The sequence below is a fragment of the Anoplophora glabripennis genome, unplaced genomic scaffold, assembly GCF_000390285.2.
Source record: "Anoplophora glabripennis isolate ALB-LARVAE unplaced genomic scaffold, Agla_2.0 scaffold104, whole genome shotgun sequence".
Classification (NCBI taxonomy): Eukaryota; Metazoa; Arthropoda; class Insecta; order Coleoptera; family Cerambycidae; genus Anoplophora; species Anoplophora glabripennis.
Genome location: NW_019416210.1, coordinates 785,862 through 807,333, shown reverse-complemented (window position 1 = coordinate 807,333; position 21,472 = coordinate 785,862). Strand labels below are relative to the sequence as shown.

Below are 21,472 nucleotides of genomic sequence, written 5' to 3'. Positions count from 1 at the left end.
TTGTCCAAAAAATAAGGTGAATTTGTTTAAAAAACAAAAAATCTTTATGCTTCCAAATCAATTTCCCCACCCAATATAATGCCAACTTATACCAACGTTTTTTCCAACTCTCGAAACAGTTCGAAAAGTCCTTTTCCAGTATGGTTTTCAATGCTTCTGTCGATTCGGCTTTTATTTCCTCGATCGAGTCCAAACGGTATCCACCGAGTGGTCTTTTGAGTGTAGGGAATAGCCAGAAGTCACTTGGTGCTAAATCAGGAGAATACGGTGATTGCGGAACGATATCAGTTGAATTTTTGGCCAAATGGTCTTGAAATCTTGATGATGTGTGAGCCGGTGCATTAACATGATGCAAAAACCAAGAGTTGTCTGTCCATAATTCCGGCCTTTTGCGGCGAATAGCATCACGGAAATGAGACATAAGACTCAAATAATATTCCTTGTTAACAGTTTGGTCGGTTGGAAGAAATTCATAATGCACTATGCACGATATTCACTCGATTAATCAACTGTTTTCGGGTCGTAAGCGTAGATCCAAGTCTCGTCTCCAGTAATTATGCGTTTCACGACGTCTGGGTAGTCAGAAATGATTGTTTCACAGATGACCCTGTTTTTCCAAAAAGTTGATAATCCGGGCTTATTAGACCAAACACATGCTTGTTTCAAAAATCGGGCCTAACTCGAATATTATTAGCTTAAAATTAAGTAAAAAATACAAAGAATAGAAGCCTAAATTTATGTATTTGTAGAGGTCGACCGCCATATTGTTTATAACAAAAGAAAAAAAATAATTGCTCTTTTTTGAGTTTTTCGCTTATATCTCCGAAAATAAGCCTCTAATCGGGATGAGGTATACTTATCGATTTTGTTCCTGAGGAAATTTGCTATAGGGAGTGGCTTTTGCAAAAGCTCGCCATTTTTTTACATTGCAGAATTAGCGGTGAAAAAAAAATGTGCAAGCAAGTTTATTACAAAATATTAAATAGAACAGCCAAAATACCGTTTAAAAAAATCATCGACCCTAGTTACCATTTTTTTTTGTTTTTTTTTTGTTAATAACTTTTTTATTTTGCAACTTAAAAATCTGAAATTTACACACACGCGAGATATTCGATCCTTTTTTACCGAATTTCGATATCTTGACTTGGGCAGAAGATATACGCGCTCGCGTTTTCGACTTTATAATTTTGCAATAGGCCGCCATTTTGATGGGGGCCCGGATTGTGGGTATTGGTTGAGCAACCCAGCAGTTATCTTTTCCTGTAGTTTCATCCAATTCCAGTCAAATTTGCTCTTTTTATTTAATTCTGAAAATTTTCCACATTTTTTTTCACCGCTAATTTTGCAATTTAAAAAAAAAAATTGCGAGCTTTCGCAAAAGCGTTTGCTTGTAGCAAATTTCCTTAGGAACAAAATCGGTAAGTAAACCTTATGTCGATTAGAAGCTTATTTTCGGAAATATGTGTGAAAAACTGAAAAAAGAGCAATTATTTTGTTTAGGCTTTTATTCTGTGTATTTTTTACTTAATTTTAAGCCCATAAAATTCGAGTTAGGTCCGATTTAAAAAAAACTAATTCACCCTGCCTATGAGGGGTTTTGGTATCAAACGAGATTTGACGCGTCTAAGGCACAACAAATCTTTTAAAATGATATTTACCGAATCTTTTGAAATGCCAACAGTGTCAACAAGGTCTCTTATTGTTAATCGACTGTTTTCGGGCACAAGATCTTCGATTTGATTAACGTGTTGTTCATCAGTTGACGTTGACGGTCGTCAAGGATGCTGTTCATTCTTAAAGCTTTCTCTGCCTTCTTTAAAGTCTTTGTGCAACTTGTAAACATTTTTTTTTTCGACATAATCTCATCACTAAAGGCTTTCTGTAACAACATTAACGTTTCCGCGGCAGAATATTCATTCCGCAAACAAAATTTTATGCAAATTCTTAACAAAATCGGACATAGTGAAAATCGATAAATTCACTCTCGTATGTTTACAAAAACACGAGTATCTCTGCAGCAATTGAAAAACTCTGCCTAGATATCAAGGACCGTACTACCAACCAACAAAAAAATAATTGTAATTCCATAATACTCGCAAATTTTAAATAAGTAATTTACCTTATTTTTTGGACACAGTTTTTTTATACAGAGGAATAAACATACATTGACTAGAATTTCTCAAAACATGCAGTCATATGCATTTTTGTGATTAATATGCCGCATACACTTGCCCTATACCAAAACGCACAGTTACCCCGTACCTAAAGCACACACTTTTAAACACATCTTTTTACTAAGTGGCAAAGAAAAAATGCAGCACTTGTTTATTTTTATTTACAAACAGTTTAAGTAAATACATGGAAAATGTAAAAATATTTCCATTAATTCTTAATATTTACAGTACAACTACCGCTTTGCTGATCTTGTTATTTCAGTTAATAAAGAAATTTAAGGAAATATTTTTTACATTTTATCATTTTAATGCAACTCCTTATTAAACTTTAATTCTTTCAGGAATTTTACCAGAAGCTTTGAGAACCAACTGTCACAGATGTACCGAAAAACAAAAGACGGTGACACTTCGAGCCATCAGACGATTGAAGAAAGAGTACCCCAAAGTATGGGCCCAGCTGGAAAAACAGTGGGACCCTGACAGCAGCTACATATCCAAATTCGAATCGACTTTCGGTGGCAAACCGGTCGAATCCAGTCCAACGCCATCCGTCCAAATTGTGAACAGATTCGCCTCAACAGAGAACGATAACAAGACCGTTCAGAATACCATAAGTCAGCTTTTCACTACGCCATTGCCCACGTCTACAAGCACCAGGACAAGTACCAGTAGCACTACCACTGCTACTACTGGTACAACTACTAGTACAACTACTAGTACAACTACTAGGACAACCACTAGGACAACTACTCCTACCACAAAGACCACAACCACTAAACCTACTACAGTTAGTACCAAAGCCACACCCGTAACAAAAGCCACTATTGATGATTTTGGCACGATAAGTACCATCAAACTAAACATTAACACAATTTCAGCATCTGCTAAACCTAAAAAGCGCCCTAGACCAAATATAGGACAAAGTATACAAGCTACGGTGAGTTTAGGGACTAACATTGTGGGGGACTTGGTAAGGGGTTTGGGAGCTATTGGGAACAGGGTGGTTGAAACAGGAGCGGAAATCGCAGGCGTGGTCCTGAAAAACATCGCAAGGCCACTTTGAGCTTTCGCTAGTTTCATCCAAGCTACTAACCCATCTATCCATGGAAATGGAAAACAAATATCTGCATGGAAATCAACCCTATCTGAAATACGGTGGACCATATACGCAACTATTTGTTTTCTATGATCTGTGATTTCATGCAACTATTAATCAGTGTCATGTCATACATTAGCGGCTTCTTTTTAGGTGGAAGTGGTGAAATCTATAGAGAAAATGGTTAATCAGATAGCACGGGAAAAATTGGAATTCATTAGTCGTCTACTTACTGGATAGCGTTAATTTAACGATTTTTTTAGAAAACTACTGACTGAAGACGTGATAAAATTGTTATTAAGACATTATTGTTTCTATTTATCCATTTTTTGTAAACTTTTTGACCCTAAGAGAAGATTTGTGGACAAAGTTCATAAAAATAATAAATTTTACGAATATCCAGATACGTAAAGCAGTACTTAGTGGCCAAAATCTATTTTAAAGATGAGTGAAAGTAATGAATTTACACAGAGGGTGTTGCATTATTCCACCGACTCCAATTGTACAAGTAATTCTCTGATAAAAAATTTGGAAAAAAGTAAAGATTTATTTTCATTTGTTCTGTACGTTTCCTGGTTCATGAATTGATACGTGTTCTGTTCTTTTGCTGACCCATTAGGTTAAACTATATTATAGTTTGAGTCAGTGTAGTCGCTACAAAAAAAGGAAAAGTTTTCCTAATTCAGCAGACATGAACTTTTCATTTTATTTTTAGTCAAATAGTTGCTCAAAATTCCGACAGTGGGATATTGCAATACCATGTATATCGATGTAGAAACCTTTTGTATTGTATAGGAACAGTTCATACCATAAAAAAGTATATTATATATTTCACAATCAACCCTCATGATAGTGTTTAGTTCTTCCTCCATAAATCTAATATTTGTTTGTTGTTGTGAATAACTTCCTCATCACAATCCTTTCATAGACAATCACTTTACTACTAATAAAGGTCAATTCGCACCAAGCCAGTCACGTCCAATCTTGTCTGACGCTACTGGAATCAATTACTAAAAAAGAAAAGAAAAAAACAGCAGTTTGGTTTCATTATGAATACAAATCCAGTGGTAGCGAATCTTGTGCTAGACTGGTGCGGAGCGAAATGATACTAAATTTTATCAATATTACAGGATAGTAAGAACAACGATTAACGAATACTTATATTTATTGTGAACACAGTATAGCAACACATTTTACTTTATAATATGAAATTATTTATCCGACTTGCCAATTTTGCTGTGGTGTAATTATTTTTTTATAATTCCTACCACGACGGCAGTATGTGTGCCAAATAAATGTTGTTATATATTTTGATAATTATGTCATTGAATAAAGTAAACTTTTGTAGAAAAATTGGATATTTATTTAGCAAATCTGATAGCAATTGAATTCGCTGTTAATTGAAAAATTTCCGGGTTAGTTGCCACGTCATTAGCTTGGATCTCATGACGTTTTGAGAGACACATCGCTCATTTCTTCAGAAGAGAACATTGAAATTAGAAATTTAGTCCTCTGGTTGGTATTTACGCATGGCTTGTAGTTGCTAGCCTGTTTCGTTTCCAAATTCAATGAAATTGAAATTGAAAAAATTGAAATTGAAATTATCTCGAATTTTCTCGTTAAACTACGAGGTCTGTTCAAAAAATAACCGAACTTTCTGAAATACGCGCTAATGGAGATATTTAGTGATATGCAGATGGCAGCATTGCGTTGCGCATAACCTCCTTGGATTGTTGATATCTCATTTAGTTTTCTTGATGGTGTTATTTGAGTGCAACGTGTTTAAGAGTTAGCGGCGATTTTTGAAATGCGCGATTTTTTGGAACAATGTGGCAACGTGAAATTTTGCTTGAATCTGCTGAAAACTTTCACGGAAACATTTCAACTTTTGAAACAAGCTTACGAAGATGGTGCTCTGGGTAGTACTCAATATTACGATTTAAAAGCAGTCATCAGTCAATTGAAGATGATCCTCGACCAGGAAGGCCTTCAACTGATGACTCCCACATTCAGAAAGTCAAAGATCTGGTGCGTGCAAATCGCCTATTGACTCAAAGGAATGGAAGAAGAGGTTAGCATGAAATTTTGACTGAAGAATTTAAAAATTTACGGTTACGACATTGAGACAAAACGTCATCACAATGTATTGACAAAGGATCTCCACTCCCCAAGAAAGCACGTCAGATTTGTGCCAAAAATCAGATTACTATTATTCTTCACCCTCTTTATTCACCAGACCTGGTTCCTTGCGATTTTTTCTTATTTCCGAAATTAGAATCATTGCTGAAAGGACGCCGTTTTCAGGCTATTGTTGACATCAAAGCAAATTTGTCACAGACTTTATATTAAAGGCTATTTCAAATGAAGCTATGACTACTTCACCAAATGGAAACACCGCAGGGAAAAGTTTGTGAATAGGGTAAGGAAGGGGCGTACTTTGAAAGAGACAAGGACCAATTATGTATAAAATTAATAATAAAGTTTAAACAGACCTCGTAAATATATCAAATGCACCAAACCAATAACTTATCTCATTCATGTGACTGTTTAAAAAGGTTAGAACAATGTCAGAATGAATAAAAAATGTAGTTTATTGTATGCAGTAATGTATAATGTATAAATACCCAAAAGTTTGATGAAAATCTTACACAGTCATTGTCATTTTTTAAAACTATTTCGTATTATGTGATTATGAAAACTTATTGACTATTGAATAGAGAATGAGAAAATATCTGTTAAACTGTTAAAAATTAAAATAACATGTCAAGAGAATATCAAAAAACAGTAGGAACTTAACAAATTTCCTCTTGATAAGGTACTACGTACACAATAACTAGTCCTAAATATAATTAGAATTTTAAGGTGATATAATTTTTAATCATAAATACAAAGTTCATGTAATTAAAAGTAATCAAAACAAATTCTTATACTCGTAATATTTCAAATAATTAACTTGGTCAAGGTAATCAACAAAATTAATACCATTTATATTTTATTTTGTTGTAAACCAAAGTAAATGATTAAATAATGTGTTGTGATGGGATATCCTATTATATTATATAGAATTAGGCAATTCCTAATTAAAAATGGAAAAATCCCTCTTTACAAAATAATGATTGCGCTTAAGAAAAAAACCCGAAAACTGCAACATGAATAAAGAAACAAAAGAAAATTTATTTTAGAATGTTGAGTAATTTATACAAACTAAACATCCAAAAAAATTCTAATTAGATTCATTGATATAACAATGATGATAGATTAATTTTAGCATCACTTCAAATTCCTTAATTCTTTTCTGTATTGTGTCATAAAAATATATTTTCAAATTTAGCTATTTACAGAGCACAGCACAATACATATCAGTACAGTCATGGTTGGTACAGATGATTGTTGATAACATCTTTATTGTACATGTCCCCAAACCTGCTTCTGTGGAACGTGAATATATTTGTTTACATCTGTATAATATATTTTCTGTTAGGTAGTGAAGTCGATGTGAACATATTTTAATTGCTGTTGCATTATCTTTATTAATGAATCAGTTTTAATTTTATTTGAACCAAACCATAAGTAGTGATTATATCTAATTTGCATGTAAAGGTGCAAAAACAATTTCTATAAGAAATTTAAAAATCCCGCCACATTCATAAATCCACAGAACAGAGAAGAATATATTCTTAAAACGATTAACTTCCTCAAAGTCACATTTCTTTACCTCCATAAAAATGGTTCATAAAGAAAGTGTATGCTATTATTAATTTGCTTTATACTATGTTATAGAGTTCTTTTGCGGTATTGCAAAAAAACAAGAATTGTAAATATGCAATTTGTTTATTGTCATCATAATGCAACCAGTATTACTGTTGCTTGTATGTTTAGTTGCATCCAACTTGCAAATATAAACATAATAAAATTTAACTTTATAGTACACCATAAAGTCGATACGTAAGTTCAGTCGTAAGTTCAGTTTACTAAAGAGTAATTACAAAAATTGGATATATAGTATATAATGGAATATGGAATATGTATGTATATACAGGGTGATTCAGAACTTATCCAAAAAAAAATTCTGGATGTACAGGGGACCCTTACAAATACAATTTTGTAAAGAAAAAATCAAAAAGGTCAGTTCGAAATTGATTTAAAAATACACTTCTGCACGGCACTGGAAACTGGTCCAGTGTAAAACCTGACCTAGCACAATGCGACCGTCATGGCGGTGTGATAAAAACGGACAAAAACTTTCGCAAGGAAAGAAATATGTTAATAAAATTTTATCGCACCTATTTTATATCGGCAAATTCAACTGCTTTTGCCGTTATTAATTAATAAAATTAATTTGTGTTTTTAAATAATAAAATCATTTGACATACCCGATGCTGCAACAGCAATTGTTCAAAATTTTATCCACTCACGTGTAAACACATTTGGGTCCGTCTTACTCACTTTCTACGAACTAACACAAATGATATCTTGCTTCACCATAACACAAATACTTCACCATAATACAAATGTTGTCTTGCTTCACCATAAATTAAAACGATATCCATCAACTCTGAGTTGCTATACACGCAAGCCATTTTTGACACTAACTATTAAAAAACTGACGTAAATACCACAGATAACAGGTAAAAACTACCGCAATGACGGATTTCAGTATTAGGAGTCACATGGCTCTCCACGCGTATTGCGAATGACGCTAGAGACTACAGTTGTCCAGCTATGTAGTGGTTTAATGTGCTATAACTTCAATATTTTTTTTCTCAGAAACTATAAAGATTTTACAACATTTTTTTTTACAATATTGACTCCATTTCTCATGCCGCATCTATTCCCAAATTTTTTTGGATATGTTGTGAATCACCCTGTATATGTTGCTACTTTCCCAATCGGGGAGCTTGTTATATTCAATATAGGTACCTACTGAATTCGTTCGAATCTCTTTACATCCAAACATTTTGTCCCCATCTTCCTAACATATTGAAATGAGATAATAATTGTTTACATATCTCAAATTACAATTAAATTCGAATTTTCGTAGATAAATCTAAATATGTTATGACTTCGCAATCGAGAGAGACGCGTTTATAAAAATTGGATATGATAACCACAAAATAAAACACCGCTTAATTGCCAAAAATTTTGTCACCGAAGCCCTGTTTTAGGGAGTGAAAGCTTTTACCAGAATGGAATTACTTAATTTTGATAGATACCACTATACTTCTCTAACATCCCAATCCAGAGGGGTATATACAAAAATTAGATATGATATTATCGTGGTTGTGTATCGCTGGCTTCATATTCTTCAGCCAACATGGGCCCACGTTAGGCGCCATGTCGCGGTTGGGTATTGGTCCCGGCTGTTGAGACCAGCCAGCTTCTCCCCTAAGCATCATCATTGGGTCAAGATGGGTATGATGGGATGGGAAGGACCGTGTAGTCCAAGTACCAGCGAGTTGGGCGCCTGTTAGGAGACTAGAGGGTTCCCTGCCCTGGCATCTTTACCCTCTCCCTCTTGATGAACGGCCCGGCGGCCATCATCGAGGGGAGGTGAGATTTTCGGTCCCCCACCATCGTTCTGAGTTCAATATACCTAGTTGGTGATTTCACGATCTATTTGTTTGAGGTTGCGACCGAGTCGGCCGTCGGAGCACTTCACTAATTTGACTACCACTTAGGACTTTAGAAACGTGGTTCAGACTTTTGTTTCACCCTGTATGCACTTGGTTCGGGTCTGATATCCTAGTGTCTGAAAATCACTGTCTTTTGTCCACTACTTTTTAATTCACTGTGTACGGACTCCTTGGAGTGTCGGTACTGAGGCTTGAATAAGCTTGGTGCAGCATGGAGCTGACCGAGAGCGTTAGAGCTTGGGGCTTGTGTGTATTTGTAGGCGATTAGTAAATGTATATCGTTTATTTAAAGGATGCTGATAGTACAGAATGCTTGCTATAGGATCGAATTCTTTTCATATTTCGAGTGCTCGACTCTAGCCAGGAACTGTGTCCTGGTTGATAGACTTCAATTGCCGCGGGTGCGCGTTCAATCGCCTGCAGGGTGAATCCCGGTAGAACAGCTGCTGTGTGGATAGGTTCAGTGACATCTCGTTTGAATTTTTTCCTGGTCTGGTCGCTCGGCCGTGGTTGGTCATCTGAAATAAAATCAATTAATTCCGACCTGAAGGTCTCGCGGGAGACAGCTTTGGCGGTGATCCATCCTCTTTGAAAATTTCGAAAGGGTGGTGAAAAATGTATTTCCCTCGTCCTTCGTAGGCGCGCGGCGGTCCCAGGGAGGCTTCGGCGCAGCAAATGGTTCTATTCCGATGACGCGGGGGTGGCTACGCCGCGCCGGCTCAATGACGTCCTGGTGGCTCGACGGTAGAAATTTCGAAAGGTCGGAAAATTTTTGGAAAGATCAGTGATTTTGGGGCCATTTTGCTGGTGTAGCGGCCATCTAGGTACCTTCGTAGATTGAATTGAACGGCTTGTTGACGATAGAAGACAGTTCGTAGCGTCTGAGGAGTTTCGAGTATATTTTCGAAACATTCGCCTGATTTGAAGTGCACCTTATGTTCTACGAAAATAAGTGAATTTGCATAAACTTACCTTATGTGAAAGCGAAAGTATTTTTGTAACTGAATATTTCCAACATCTACGCCAATGGACGAAGAGAATTGTAAGTATAATATTTACATTAACGCTAACATGTTTTTGTAATTTGTATTTTAATAATTGGGAATAGATTATACGAAAACATGAATACAAATAAATAATATATTATAAATACTGTTGAAACTATCTACCATTTAGACGGATACGAAAATTTACAAGTCGAGGAAAATTAATGTGTACTATCTGTATAATTTTGTTATAGCCTCTATCCTCTAAGAATATTTTTGTTTCATTTTGAATACATTGGACAAAATTTTTCTTCTGTTTCCACAAATATCTCGTAAACCACGGATCTAAAGTTTCCACATAAAAAATAATCCATTTGATTTAAGTCTGGAGAATGTGATGGCCAATTTACAGGAACGTCATGACCTCGACCTATCAGATTTATTTGTATTCTGCTGATGATTCAAGTAATTTTGAACAATTAATGAAAAATGTGGTGGAGTACCGTCGTCCATAAACCACGCAATCGATTTTGTAGAGGTAAATCCTCTAGTCTAGTCTCATCCGTGAAATGAACCATTTTTGTATGTGCTTATGTTGTAGGTACAGAGTACACCGAGATGCAGCCGAAAAGACGAAAGAAACTGCATATAAGATCAATGGAAGAAAATGCTAAGAGTTATCTGGGTGTGTAAAGCTGGTTGCATAACACTGATATGTTTTATTGTTATCAAAAACAATAGAATGCCAAAACCAAGGAGATTATGTTATATTTATACAATTTTTTAGTATATTAAAAAGTAATTAATTTTAATTAAAAAATTTAAAATTCATTGTAGAGTTATTACAAAACTAATTTTTTACTACGGCTACTGGAAATTTTGAAAACGTTATTTTAAATGTTCTTGCTTTTTCAATTATATTTATTGAGTTGTTAAAAGAAACATGACTTTAACAACTACGGGTCAACAACCCGTCAACCTATGCAATTTGACAAATAATAGTTTATGCGAAAGCATAGAACGACCTGTTTGTGTTGCAGTTAAAAAATTATAACAAATGGTCCACTGAATTGTTGTAAATTGTCGTGCTTCGCTGCACGTCTAATAAAAACATACCTTTATATCTGAGTTTAAAGTACAACATAACAATTTAGAGAATTGTATAAAATGTACATATAATAGATATATTCTTTAACAGTTTGTTATTAAACAAATAGTTTTATACCTAAAGATCAATATTAAAAAGTACTTTGTTACAGATGTAAATTAATTATAAATATACCTATATCAACAAAATTATGGACGAGCTGCTATAAATAGCAGCGGTTACTGCACAATTTATTGGAACATATTTTCGGAAAACAACCTTAAGTGATTTAAGAGATTTACTTTAAAGCAACACATACAAGGGTAAATATATTTAGGGTATATTTTCAACTAAATTAGAACAACAACAAAATGCATGGAGTTCTTAATAATGTATATGCCTCGAAACATAAGAAAAGAACGAAAAAGAACATTGGAATTTAAACCCTAAAATTATAATAAAATTAAAAATATAAAATTATAATAAAAGTAAAAAACAATTTACAAAATTTATTCGAGTTTTAAACAACTATATTCAAAGACTGCTTCCTGAAATACACTACACTAAAAACATAAAAAGCGTTTTTTTTTAATCTGAAAATATTGAATATTTCAAATATTAGTACCTGTATCATTAATTAAAAACACAATTAGCATAAACGTTTTCTCACAATGTGTATACCTAATTATAACCCATACCGAATAATAAGAATTGTAGTTGTTGCTGATGATTAATATTATTCAGCCATCCAAACATTTAATTTTATGTGCATTTAAATCGAATTAAAAATGTTCAAGTTTTTCTTATTAGGGATCATTAACTGAGTTTGTATTTTACTTTACAGAATTTGGAAACTAGGTACTAGGTGCTTATTTCTGAAAGATCTACTGCAAATTACTTAATATGCATTATTATATCAGCAAAAGCTGGTCAGGAGATAATCAGATCAGAGCAGTCTGTTTCAGTCAATTACAGCGGGGGCAGGTGTTCCTTAGGGATGTGATCTGGGGCCCTTTTTATGTCTCATCCTTATCGATGACATTAATGCGTATCTCCAGCATAAAACTCTATATTGATGACCTGAGGTTATCTTTTTCTATTGCATATCTAGTTCCATCCCAGATGATTTAACAATTTTAAACAGATGGTGCTCTTAAAATAAATTGTTTCTCAAGCTGTCATACATTCTCGCAATGAAGATCTGTTATATATGATATAAACTTAACTCGATGCAGTCGCTTTAGTAGTCTAGGAGTTACTACATTTGATTCGAAAATGATATGGCTGAATTTAGGATGCATTCTAAATGGAAAACAGTTTACGGATAAGTTAATCCTTCTAACGTGCCTTCATAAATGCCTGAGACATTAAGGAACACAGACTTTCCTAAAACCAAGTAAATCTCTGGACACAGCTTCATAAAATCTAATTAACAGTCCCATATCATAATGTTAATATCAGTTATGAAATTTGGTAAGTTTAGTAGACTTAACACTACAAATTTTTTAAAATTTGCTCATCCAATGGTCAACTGCGTTCTTTATGTCTCGAACATTTATGAAGGTACCTACAGCACTTAGCCTTTAAATTTACATTTAAACTTAAATCAGTAGATGGAACCCTGTTCAAAAACGTTTTTTCAAGTTTCTGTGGTACGAAAACGATGGAACTTGATATAGGTACCTACTAAACTTTTTAACTAATGATATTGTGGGCAATAACTATTCTGCGGACTTGAGCCTCATCCAATAGTAAATTGCACCCTCTATATCTGGTAAACAGAAGATTATTCGTCAACTGAATCGCCAAACATATACCGGTTTTAAACTTACTAGTCCTTATACGTCATATTTATTACTGCTGTAATTCCCTACTACAAAAAAAAATTATCAAGTTTTCTCCGTAGTGAAAGGTGTCCCAAAAGAAACTCAGAGGATAATTTCACAAGCCGTATGGCAGGTTACACCATCCTGATGGAACCACGTCCAAGTCTGATACGAGAAAAAAGTGTCCAAAAAATAGAAAATTGAAAATATCTCTAAAAATAGTAACGGCAACCCCAACAATGCTTATATGGCTTGAAAAAAAATCTACATACGACAGAGTAAAAAATACGGTATATTCCATTTAAGTTAACAAAGTTATAACTGTTTGAAGCTATCAAAATGTAACAGCAAAAATGAAACACCTATTATTAAATGTTTTAATCTGTTGGTATACCATAATTTAGAGTACCTATGCCCTTTACAGGTACCAATAATCCGCTTGATATTACGCTCCGGAAAAGAGTTACTAGCATCTCCGCGGAACCTTGCATCTGTCAAATTTTTCTTTAAAAATATCTCAAAATCTATAACTCCTAGGTATAGGGAATATTTAATAAAGTGGCCCTCAAATTTAACGTAGAATATGAAAATGCAATAATATATAGCGTGTTCCATTTAAAATAACGAAGTTGTTGTCGACATCCGGTATAACCGGAAGTGCAGAAGAGTTCGACGCAGTTCTGGGTGGGACACCTTGTATATATTTTTTTTAAATAAACCTTGTCCCTTAATGCAGCTAAGTCAAGCCTATGTGAATAATTATTATAATATTGCATAAAAATCAACAATAAGAACATTTTAATTCCCAGTATTCTTTATTGTTGCTAGAAATTTCTTGATCAATATTGCTAGCTACACCAAGAAAAAATCACTTATTCATGGACGATAAGAAGAGGAAGAATGATGATAATAAAGGATTTTGTAGAAACATAAATCACCTTTGTTAAAATTTTTATCCAGTATCAATTTTTTGTTTTAAAATTTTTTTAAGAGGATTTAATTACGAACGTTAAAAACCGTGAAATAAACCAATTTCGATTAATTTAGACCTTCGTACAATGAAATAACGTTTTTACTAAAATATGCAATATATAGATATTTTTTTACTTTTATAAATTAAGAATGCAACTTAGTTACACTTTTCAGTTTGACCGACCCTGAACCATCCTATTATTTACTAAATTCTTAAAGAAAATATGTACGATCAACGTTCTTCTTCGTAAAACTTGAAATGTATACTCGAAAAAAGAAATAAATAACTGATTCTTATTTATAATTTTTATTTGTCTATATTTTCCAAACAAAAGCGTTTGTTATTCCCACCGGGTACAGTTGAATGACAATCTTTTAAGTAACCTGGGCAACCCATTACAGCAACAAAACTCTCGCTAGAAATGTGGGTCAAGCCGTGTTTGACGAATTAAGTTTTCTTACAATCAAATCACGTGACGTTCTTACACTTTCCTGCAACTGCTTCCAGCCCTGCTACATATATAATAGAAAATAAGGTGTCCAAATAGATTCTGTGCATCTTAACAATGCAACCTTTCAGTGCTGTGATCTTCTGCGCCCTTGTGGGGTTGGTTTTGGCCGATAACAAGTACACCAGCAAATATGACAATGTGGACGTTGAGAAAATTCTGACCAACGACAGGGTCTTGACGAATTATATCAAGTGCTTGATGGACGAGGGCCCCTGCACGCCCGAGGGAAGAGAATTGAAAAGTGAGTCGTTTATGCATATTCATTAATTTTTTTCACATATTTACTAAATTGAGGCTATTTTCTTTCCAGAATTCTCATTTGTTAATTAAAATACTTACGTGTTAATTTCAGTGTACAAAAGACAAAATGTATCGAAAAGTTTTAGTGAAGATAGTGAATCTTGAATTTTAATGTAGTCCGCAAATATATTTGTAATAATAAACATATTATAAATTCTCAATTAATTAATGAATCTCAAATAGAAAACATTAAGTTTTATGTAAAAATTATTTATTTGTTTATTCATTCCAAACCGGCAGTTATGAATAATTACAAGAGAAAATTAAATATACGTATAAATTTTACAATAATCATGCATAGTACATATAAAAATACAAAAAATCCCATTAAAAAATAATAAATATAACAAATAGTAATAGTTAAATTGAGGCGCTTACTGCAATAGTGGCCTAAGTGTGAAAATACAGATTTCGGGAGAGAGATTGATAGTTTAAAGTACAATAACGTTACTGACTTGTTACCCTATGTACCTCCAATTTTTCACAAGTTTTATATTGATCTACGAGTAAAACAAAATATACTCATAAATACAGATGATGATCCCAATGGACTATACGATCCTGTAGAATTCTCTTAATGGAGATAAGAAGAATAACTTATTATGTTTAATATACATATATTTATACAGTTATATTATATAGTTACAGAACGAATATTTCCTATTGATTTTTCAATAAAAGTTGTTAGTATAGTTTCATAATTTTTGTTTTTAATTGACCTAATATTCTTGAAATTATATAATAACCTGCACAAGTGGCCTATGTTTCTTTGGTAATGTTCGGTGTTTTATAATGTAAAATTATATGGTATGTTGATTACCAATGAAAGTGGTGAACCTTTTCCCAAATTTAAAATAAATGTATTAAATTGCTTCTCACTGCAAGAACCATTAAAAATATCACTATATTTTAAACCTTAATTATTCACAAATGCTATTTTTTAAGTTAGGCCACTATTGCAGTAAACGCCTCAATTGAAACTTAATGTAATGTAATGTAATGGTAAGTTTTGCCAAACTTTAATGGCGTGTTCTACCGATGAAAATAATCAAGTTTTGCCCTATAAAAATATTTGATAGGACACCTCCCTAAATAAATGTTAAAACTTCAAATATTTATATGATTTTGACTGGCAAAAAATATTTAGTGATAAAATTTTGGGGATGACATTTTTTTAGTAGGGACTATTTTTTCATGGTTAATTTATTCCAAAACACTCTCCAGTGGCGAAGTTATTGGGGGAGCATGGGACCTTTTTTGAAAAAAAGCCACTGGTTTTTTAAATAATTTTAAATATTTTTAAAATGTACAATCAATTTGTGGCAATAAAGTATTCTTGTAAAATATTCGCAAAATTTACTGGTCATTAAATAATTAGGAAATCAAGTAAGAAGATACTTAAGTACCTACGTTGCTATTTAACATATTCTCTCAAAAATATTTGGTACTGAATTTAGTGTTACACATTTATCAATCAATAGAAAATAATAAAAAATTTCAATTTGACGTCACTTTAATTAAGTCAATAATAAAATATATAAATGATAAGGGCCCTAAGTTAGAACCTTGAGGTGTTATAAAATAAGCATCAAATTCATAAAAGTACAAAGTATTTCGCAATGAATCAGCAATACTTTGTAAATCATTAGAAACACCGTAAAATATAATTTCTTTAATAACACATTATGATCTACATAATCAAAAACTTTTAAAATCAGTGGATACTGTATCAACATGTATGTTGTGTTCAAAGGATTGATAAACTAAATTACGAAAGAACAAAATAACTTCTTCCTAGATCGATCCAAAATAGTTTCCAACAGTTAGGCGCATGCGTATTCCTATACATATAATGCTTAACCTATGGTATCCCGAAATATCTTCTGGATTTTGTGTGCAAATTACGAGGATAAAATGGAATTTCATTTAATCAATTCTGGAAAAGTATACATTTATCACAAAAATTACAAAACGCCACGGGAAAAAATATATTTTTGTCATTTTTAAAATGCAAATTTTAGATATTTAGAATTAAAGTGATCTCTTGATTTTTTTGTATATCTCTTATCGTGTTGGTACAAATTAGCGGTTTGCAAAGATAATAAGTTTAGATAAATTTAAAATTATTCTGGCCTTTGAAAACATGTCAAAAACGCAACAGCATTTTCCTCGTCTAAATTTAAGGTTTTTTCTTATTTGAACATTGGTCTTTACAAATTGATTTTTCATACACAGACTGTTGTACTTTTATAGTTTTAAAAATTAGAGTATCAGCAAATCCATGCAAATATAAAAAGGAGTAAGAGAATATCTACGTGTAGATATACCGATTTAAAACGTATTGAGGCAGAGGGATATTTGAAAAACAATTATTTAATATCATTAAATAAATTCCTCATTTAGTTGTTTCGGTTGACCTTAAATATGGTAATAAAGGATTTTTACTTACTTTAATTGATATAATCATAACTTTTTCTCGAAAACGGTGTAGATTGTCAATATTAAAATACTTATTTTTCCGAAAATTACACAAAAATTATTTTAAGGTAAAACAATCCATAATTATTATTAATCCTAGTATCCGTCACTGTAAAGTATTATTTTCACATAAGTTTATTGCAATTGATAATATAATAACATTGTTTAAAAAAATACATTTTCATATGATCTTTTTGGTTTAAAACGACATTTCCTTTAGTAAGAACTATATCTTACAAATTCCTTGCACAGTGAGGTGCATTTTTCAATTATCTGCTTCTTCCGTTGTGTTAATTTTAGATAGACAAAAAAGAACATAAAATACCTTTGACTGATTAATTTAATTGGTTTGTATGGGTGATAAAATATCGAAAAACAGGTAAAAGCAATTTTGTTGATTTTTTTTTACGATCTTGTCAGGCCTCAAAATTGTAAAGCAGGTTTCATGAGATTGGTAGCCATTAGAAGTAGCTACGAGAGCTGTAGATTAGAATTTCAGATTTATCACGTTTTATTGTAGAAGCGAGATATAACAGTTTTTGTTTCGTAAATAGGTACTTACATTTTCCAGGCAATGTACTTCGTTGCGTTGTTGTACATACAGTCAATACATTTTAGAAGAATTGTCTCTCCCTTTCCAAACTTTTTTACATAATAAAGTAACAAACTTTTATTAAAATCATAAAATACGTGCTCTTAATACCGATTTGTATCTACAAAATGTATATCACATATTAAAAACAATATAGTATATTTAGTAGGTACCTACGTAAGTTAATAAGAGTAGTTTTTTAAAAAATAAAAATATTCTGCCAATAAATTGTGTAAAAAAAATAATAAGCAACAATTTTCGAACCCAACAGGGTATATAATATAAGTACTTCACTTTTTCTTAACTTTCCTTTTGATACATACCTATTATGTATTATCCATCGCAATAAATATAACGTTTTGATTTACAAACGCCCGCTTAAATAATAAGTTACCCGCATGATTTACGTCCATATGTCTACTACATACAACATTTAATTTTTATAAATAAAAAAAATACATTAAATACAAGAAACTAACACACTATAGAATTTACTAGACAAGATCTTGACGATTTAAATGATCAGGAACGGAATAACATCTTATTTAGATAATTAAGGTTACCTTCGCTTCACATTTTCAATTTTAGGTATAACTAACATATTTAGCTATATATTTTACAATTTTGGTATTCTACAGACATTTCAAAAAACCATTTAATTTTAAAACAGAAAGTATAGAAAACAAATTACAGTTTGTATCTGTCTCTTATATTTGCATCCTAAATATTTTGTTTTTATATTTTTATGCAGATATGTTGTTATATATATTATAGATATATTAACTAAAATACCTGTTTTAAACTCAATTTAAAAAAGTGCAACGAGAGTAGGTCATGATTTTGTTGCAATACTACTGCAAGTATTGCTAAATACTTCAATGCATAATAATTAAAACCTACTCGTTGACAAAGCGACTGTGCAATATGTTTTACTCTGATTATTTTAATATATTTTAATAAAATATGTTTGTATTTCTAATAGAGAACTTTTCTAGAATTTTCAAGAAAGCATTGAAAATTTCGTAGATAAATATGTATAAAATGAGATGTTCATAAAAGAAATTCCTATAAAAATGTATTTGTTCTCACAATAAGTAACAGTAATAAAAGAATTTTAATCTATTTCGGTATTAATAGTGCACGATCAATTGACATGCTTTCACTTAACTTTCCACTTATAATTTTTTTATATTTTTTTAATCACTTAAGATATTTTAATACTGAATACTTAGATTAAGTGCATACACTTTCGTACAAATTAACATTCGAGTAATAACGATAAATTTTATGCATTGGTTGATATTACTCAAAAACTGATTTATAAATTTTCTATACCGTTGCCCTTAGATAATTTTGAAAACTGTCTTGTGAGTTTGTTCAAATCATTTTACATAGATAACAAAAGTTTTAAACAAAAAAAGAAACAGCTATCGGCAAAAATAGTTCATAGTTAGATTTTGTGTATTTTTTTATGCTGAATCCAAATCCGCAGCACAAAAACCGATTTGAAAGAGACAGGACACTGGAAATCGAATTTATATTCTTTATTTCTCATTTTTAGATATTTGCCTACTTTTACTCAAATGACTCAATTCTCAATATTTATAACTAGAGTTCGGGACTCGGTCGGATGATCATAGCCGTCGCGTCGGCCTTTCGGTACAGCGCACCATACGAAACCGATAATAACGGCAGTTATTGGTTTCTCGTTTGCTTCGTGTATAGGTGTTTTAATATTCTAATAATGTCGAACGCACCAAGGGGTAAAAAACGACCTTTCGCTGATAAAATACACAAATTTATTTATTTTTATTTATACTTACCTCTTTATTTACTTGTTTAGACGAACACTCCTATGACTAGCCGACGAAAACCCCGTACTCTATTTATAATGTTTCTGGTACAGAACTTTTTTGTGTGGCTGTGTTATTAAAGGTATGCATTATTTTGTATATTATGAAACAAAGAAAATCTAAAAGGATCTTTTATCATTCTAGAACTGCATAAATGTGAATTGCGTTGCTCATAATTTGCAACTAGGACAATGAAATTTCTTAAACTACGCATTAATCAAATACAAATCTACAGAACGATCTGCTTTTGAAGTGGATTTTTGCGTTGAGTTTTCATCTTACTACTAATTTAATCAAATGGTGTTTTATCTTAACATAAATCTATTATTGTAGGAATTTGTCCTAAAAATAATTTACTTCGTGTAAAATGACTAGCTATATTTATGAAAAATCTAATATTAATTCCATAATTACTATTACAGTGTTTTGTCAAATTCCTCAATTGATTTGATATTTTTTGTTATTAATAAGTTATAATTCAAAACTAGTTCTAACTGAAAATCACTAGAATAAGTTTTGGAATTAGGTAAAAAACATCTATCTATCTATAAAAATATAGCTTTCAAGTCGTGTCCAAAGTTAAAAAATTAATAACGTTTCTCCTTAAAAATCCAAAAGAAATTTAAAAGATTTATTTATGAAAAATGTATCTCAGAATTCAAGCATTACTTCAATCCAAAGAAAATGAAATCATTAATTAGTACTTATTTTCTATTTAAGTACATTAATAATTTGATCCAAAAGATTCACCCATATTTTAACGTATATCAGTCTAATTACATTGATGATACTTTCATTTTTCAGAGACGCTTCCTGATGCCTTATCAAGTAACTGTTCCAAATGTAACGCGAAACAGAAGGACACAGCTGAAAAAGTTATGAAACATCTGATGTCGAAGAGAGCCAAAGACTGGGAAAGACTGACCAAAAAATATGATCCCCAAGGTTTATATAAACAGCGCTACGAAGAACATTTGTCAAAAACATAAGCAGAATTAAAAAAGCATTATTAACAATAAGATCTAGGTTATAGTTAGTACATATCATATCTTTAGATATTAATTAGGAAATAAGTTTAGATTAGCAAGAATTTGTGAGCTTGTTTTTTAAATGAGAATTCGAAGAGTTATCTTAGTTTTAAGACTGTAAAGTTCATTTCATACATGAAAAAAATTGATTTATTTTGTCTTTCTTATCTTTTATACATATTCAAAATATATTTCTATGTTCATCAATGAAAGTACTGCAAAATCTATAGTATTGTTTTTAAAATCTTTCATTTTCAAAACCAGACCGACTGCTTTAAAAAAAAAAAATTGGAGATTCGTATTATCTAATTCTGTATTAGTTTTCAAAAATTCTTTTCTATGGTACCTTCTACTGTTTCTACATATTTTGCTGCTGTTCAAGGAGTCTTAGCAGTAAATATTTTGGCTAAATTCAGGTTTCTGTAAACTCTTTCTATTACTAATACGTCCCAATGTCATCTAACAACTATAATGCAATAAATGAAAGTTTAATTTTCCAATTATATCAAAATTTTAATACTTAATGTTGATGAAATCATTTCATATCATTTCATACCTATAAAACGTATTGTTGGTTATTTATCACGTGTATTTTAAATTTGAATAAAGTTTTTATAGAAATATGTAGAGCCTTTCATTATTATTCTAATATGACATACTGATGTGAAAAATGATATTATTGTAAATATTAGAACAGTTATTGATGAATGTTATACTATTTTGCACGAGTTAAGAACCATTTGTTTTATATGAGATTTTTTATTTTTTTTTAAATTCGCTTAATTGTAGATTTAAACAATGTTAACAGTTACATAATCGACAAATTTTTCAGACATGGTTACACCTGTGGAGGTGGAAAAAACTTTTGAAATTATATATCTTCCCGAATTTACAATATTTAAGGTGATAGGTGACCAATTTAATCAAAATCATTT

General features: G+C 31.7%; 2 protein-coding genes across 4 annotated transcripts in view; both read left to right on the top strand.

Annotated features, from left to right (window-relative positions):
- Positions 1–4,623, top strand: part of LOC108904830 (cell wall integrity and stress response component 3-like) — a 29,819-nt gene extending 25,196 nt beyond the window's left edge. The window contains exons 2-3 of one of the 3 annotated variants that reach the window (XM_018707511.1): positions 2,516–2,961; positions 3,424–4,623. In XM_018707511.1, coding sequence (XP_018563027.1) covers positions 2,516–2,961; positions 3,424–3,510 — 533 coding nt within the window. In that variant the 3' untranslated portion in view covers positions 3,511–4,623. Of the gene's footprint in view, positions 1–2,515 lie in introns of all 3 variants that reach the window. The other 2 variants (XM_018707510.1, XM_018707509.1) reach the window with 2 other exon arrangements.
- A 9,620-nt stretch (positions 4,624–14,243) lies between these two features.
- On the top strand, positions 14,244–21,112 carry LOC108904807 (ejaculatory bulb-specific protein 3-like). Its single transcript, XM_018707482.1, has 2 exons — positions 14,244–14,527; positions 20,314–21,112. Exons 1-2 carry the CDS (start codon positions 14,341–14,343, stop codon positions 20,496–20,498), a joined length of 372 nt encoding a protein of 123 aa, XP_018562998.1. The 5' UTR covers positions 14,244–14,340; the 3' UTR covers positions 20,499–21,112.
- The last annotated feature ends 360 nt before the right edge of the window (positions 21,113–21,472 follow it).

Coding starts and splice junctions, on each gene's coding strand:
- LOC108904807 (XM_018707482.1), top strand. CDS start 14,341: ATGCAACCTTTCAGTGCTGTGATCTTCTGCGCCCTTGTGGGGTTGGTT. Junction 14,528..20,313: donor CGAGGGAAGAGAATTGAAAA/GTGAGTCGTTTA, acceptor TTCATTTTTCAG/AGACGCTTCCTGATGCCTTA.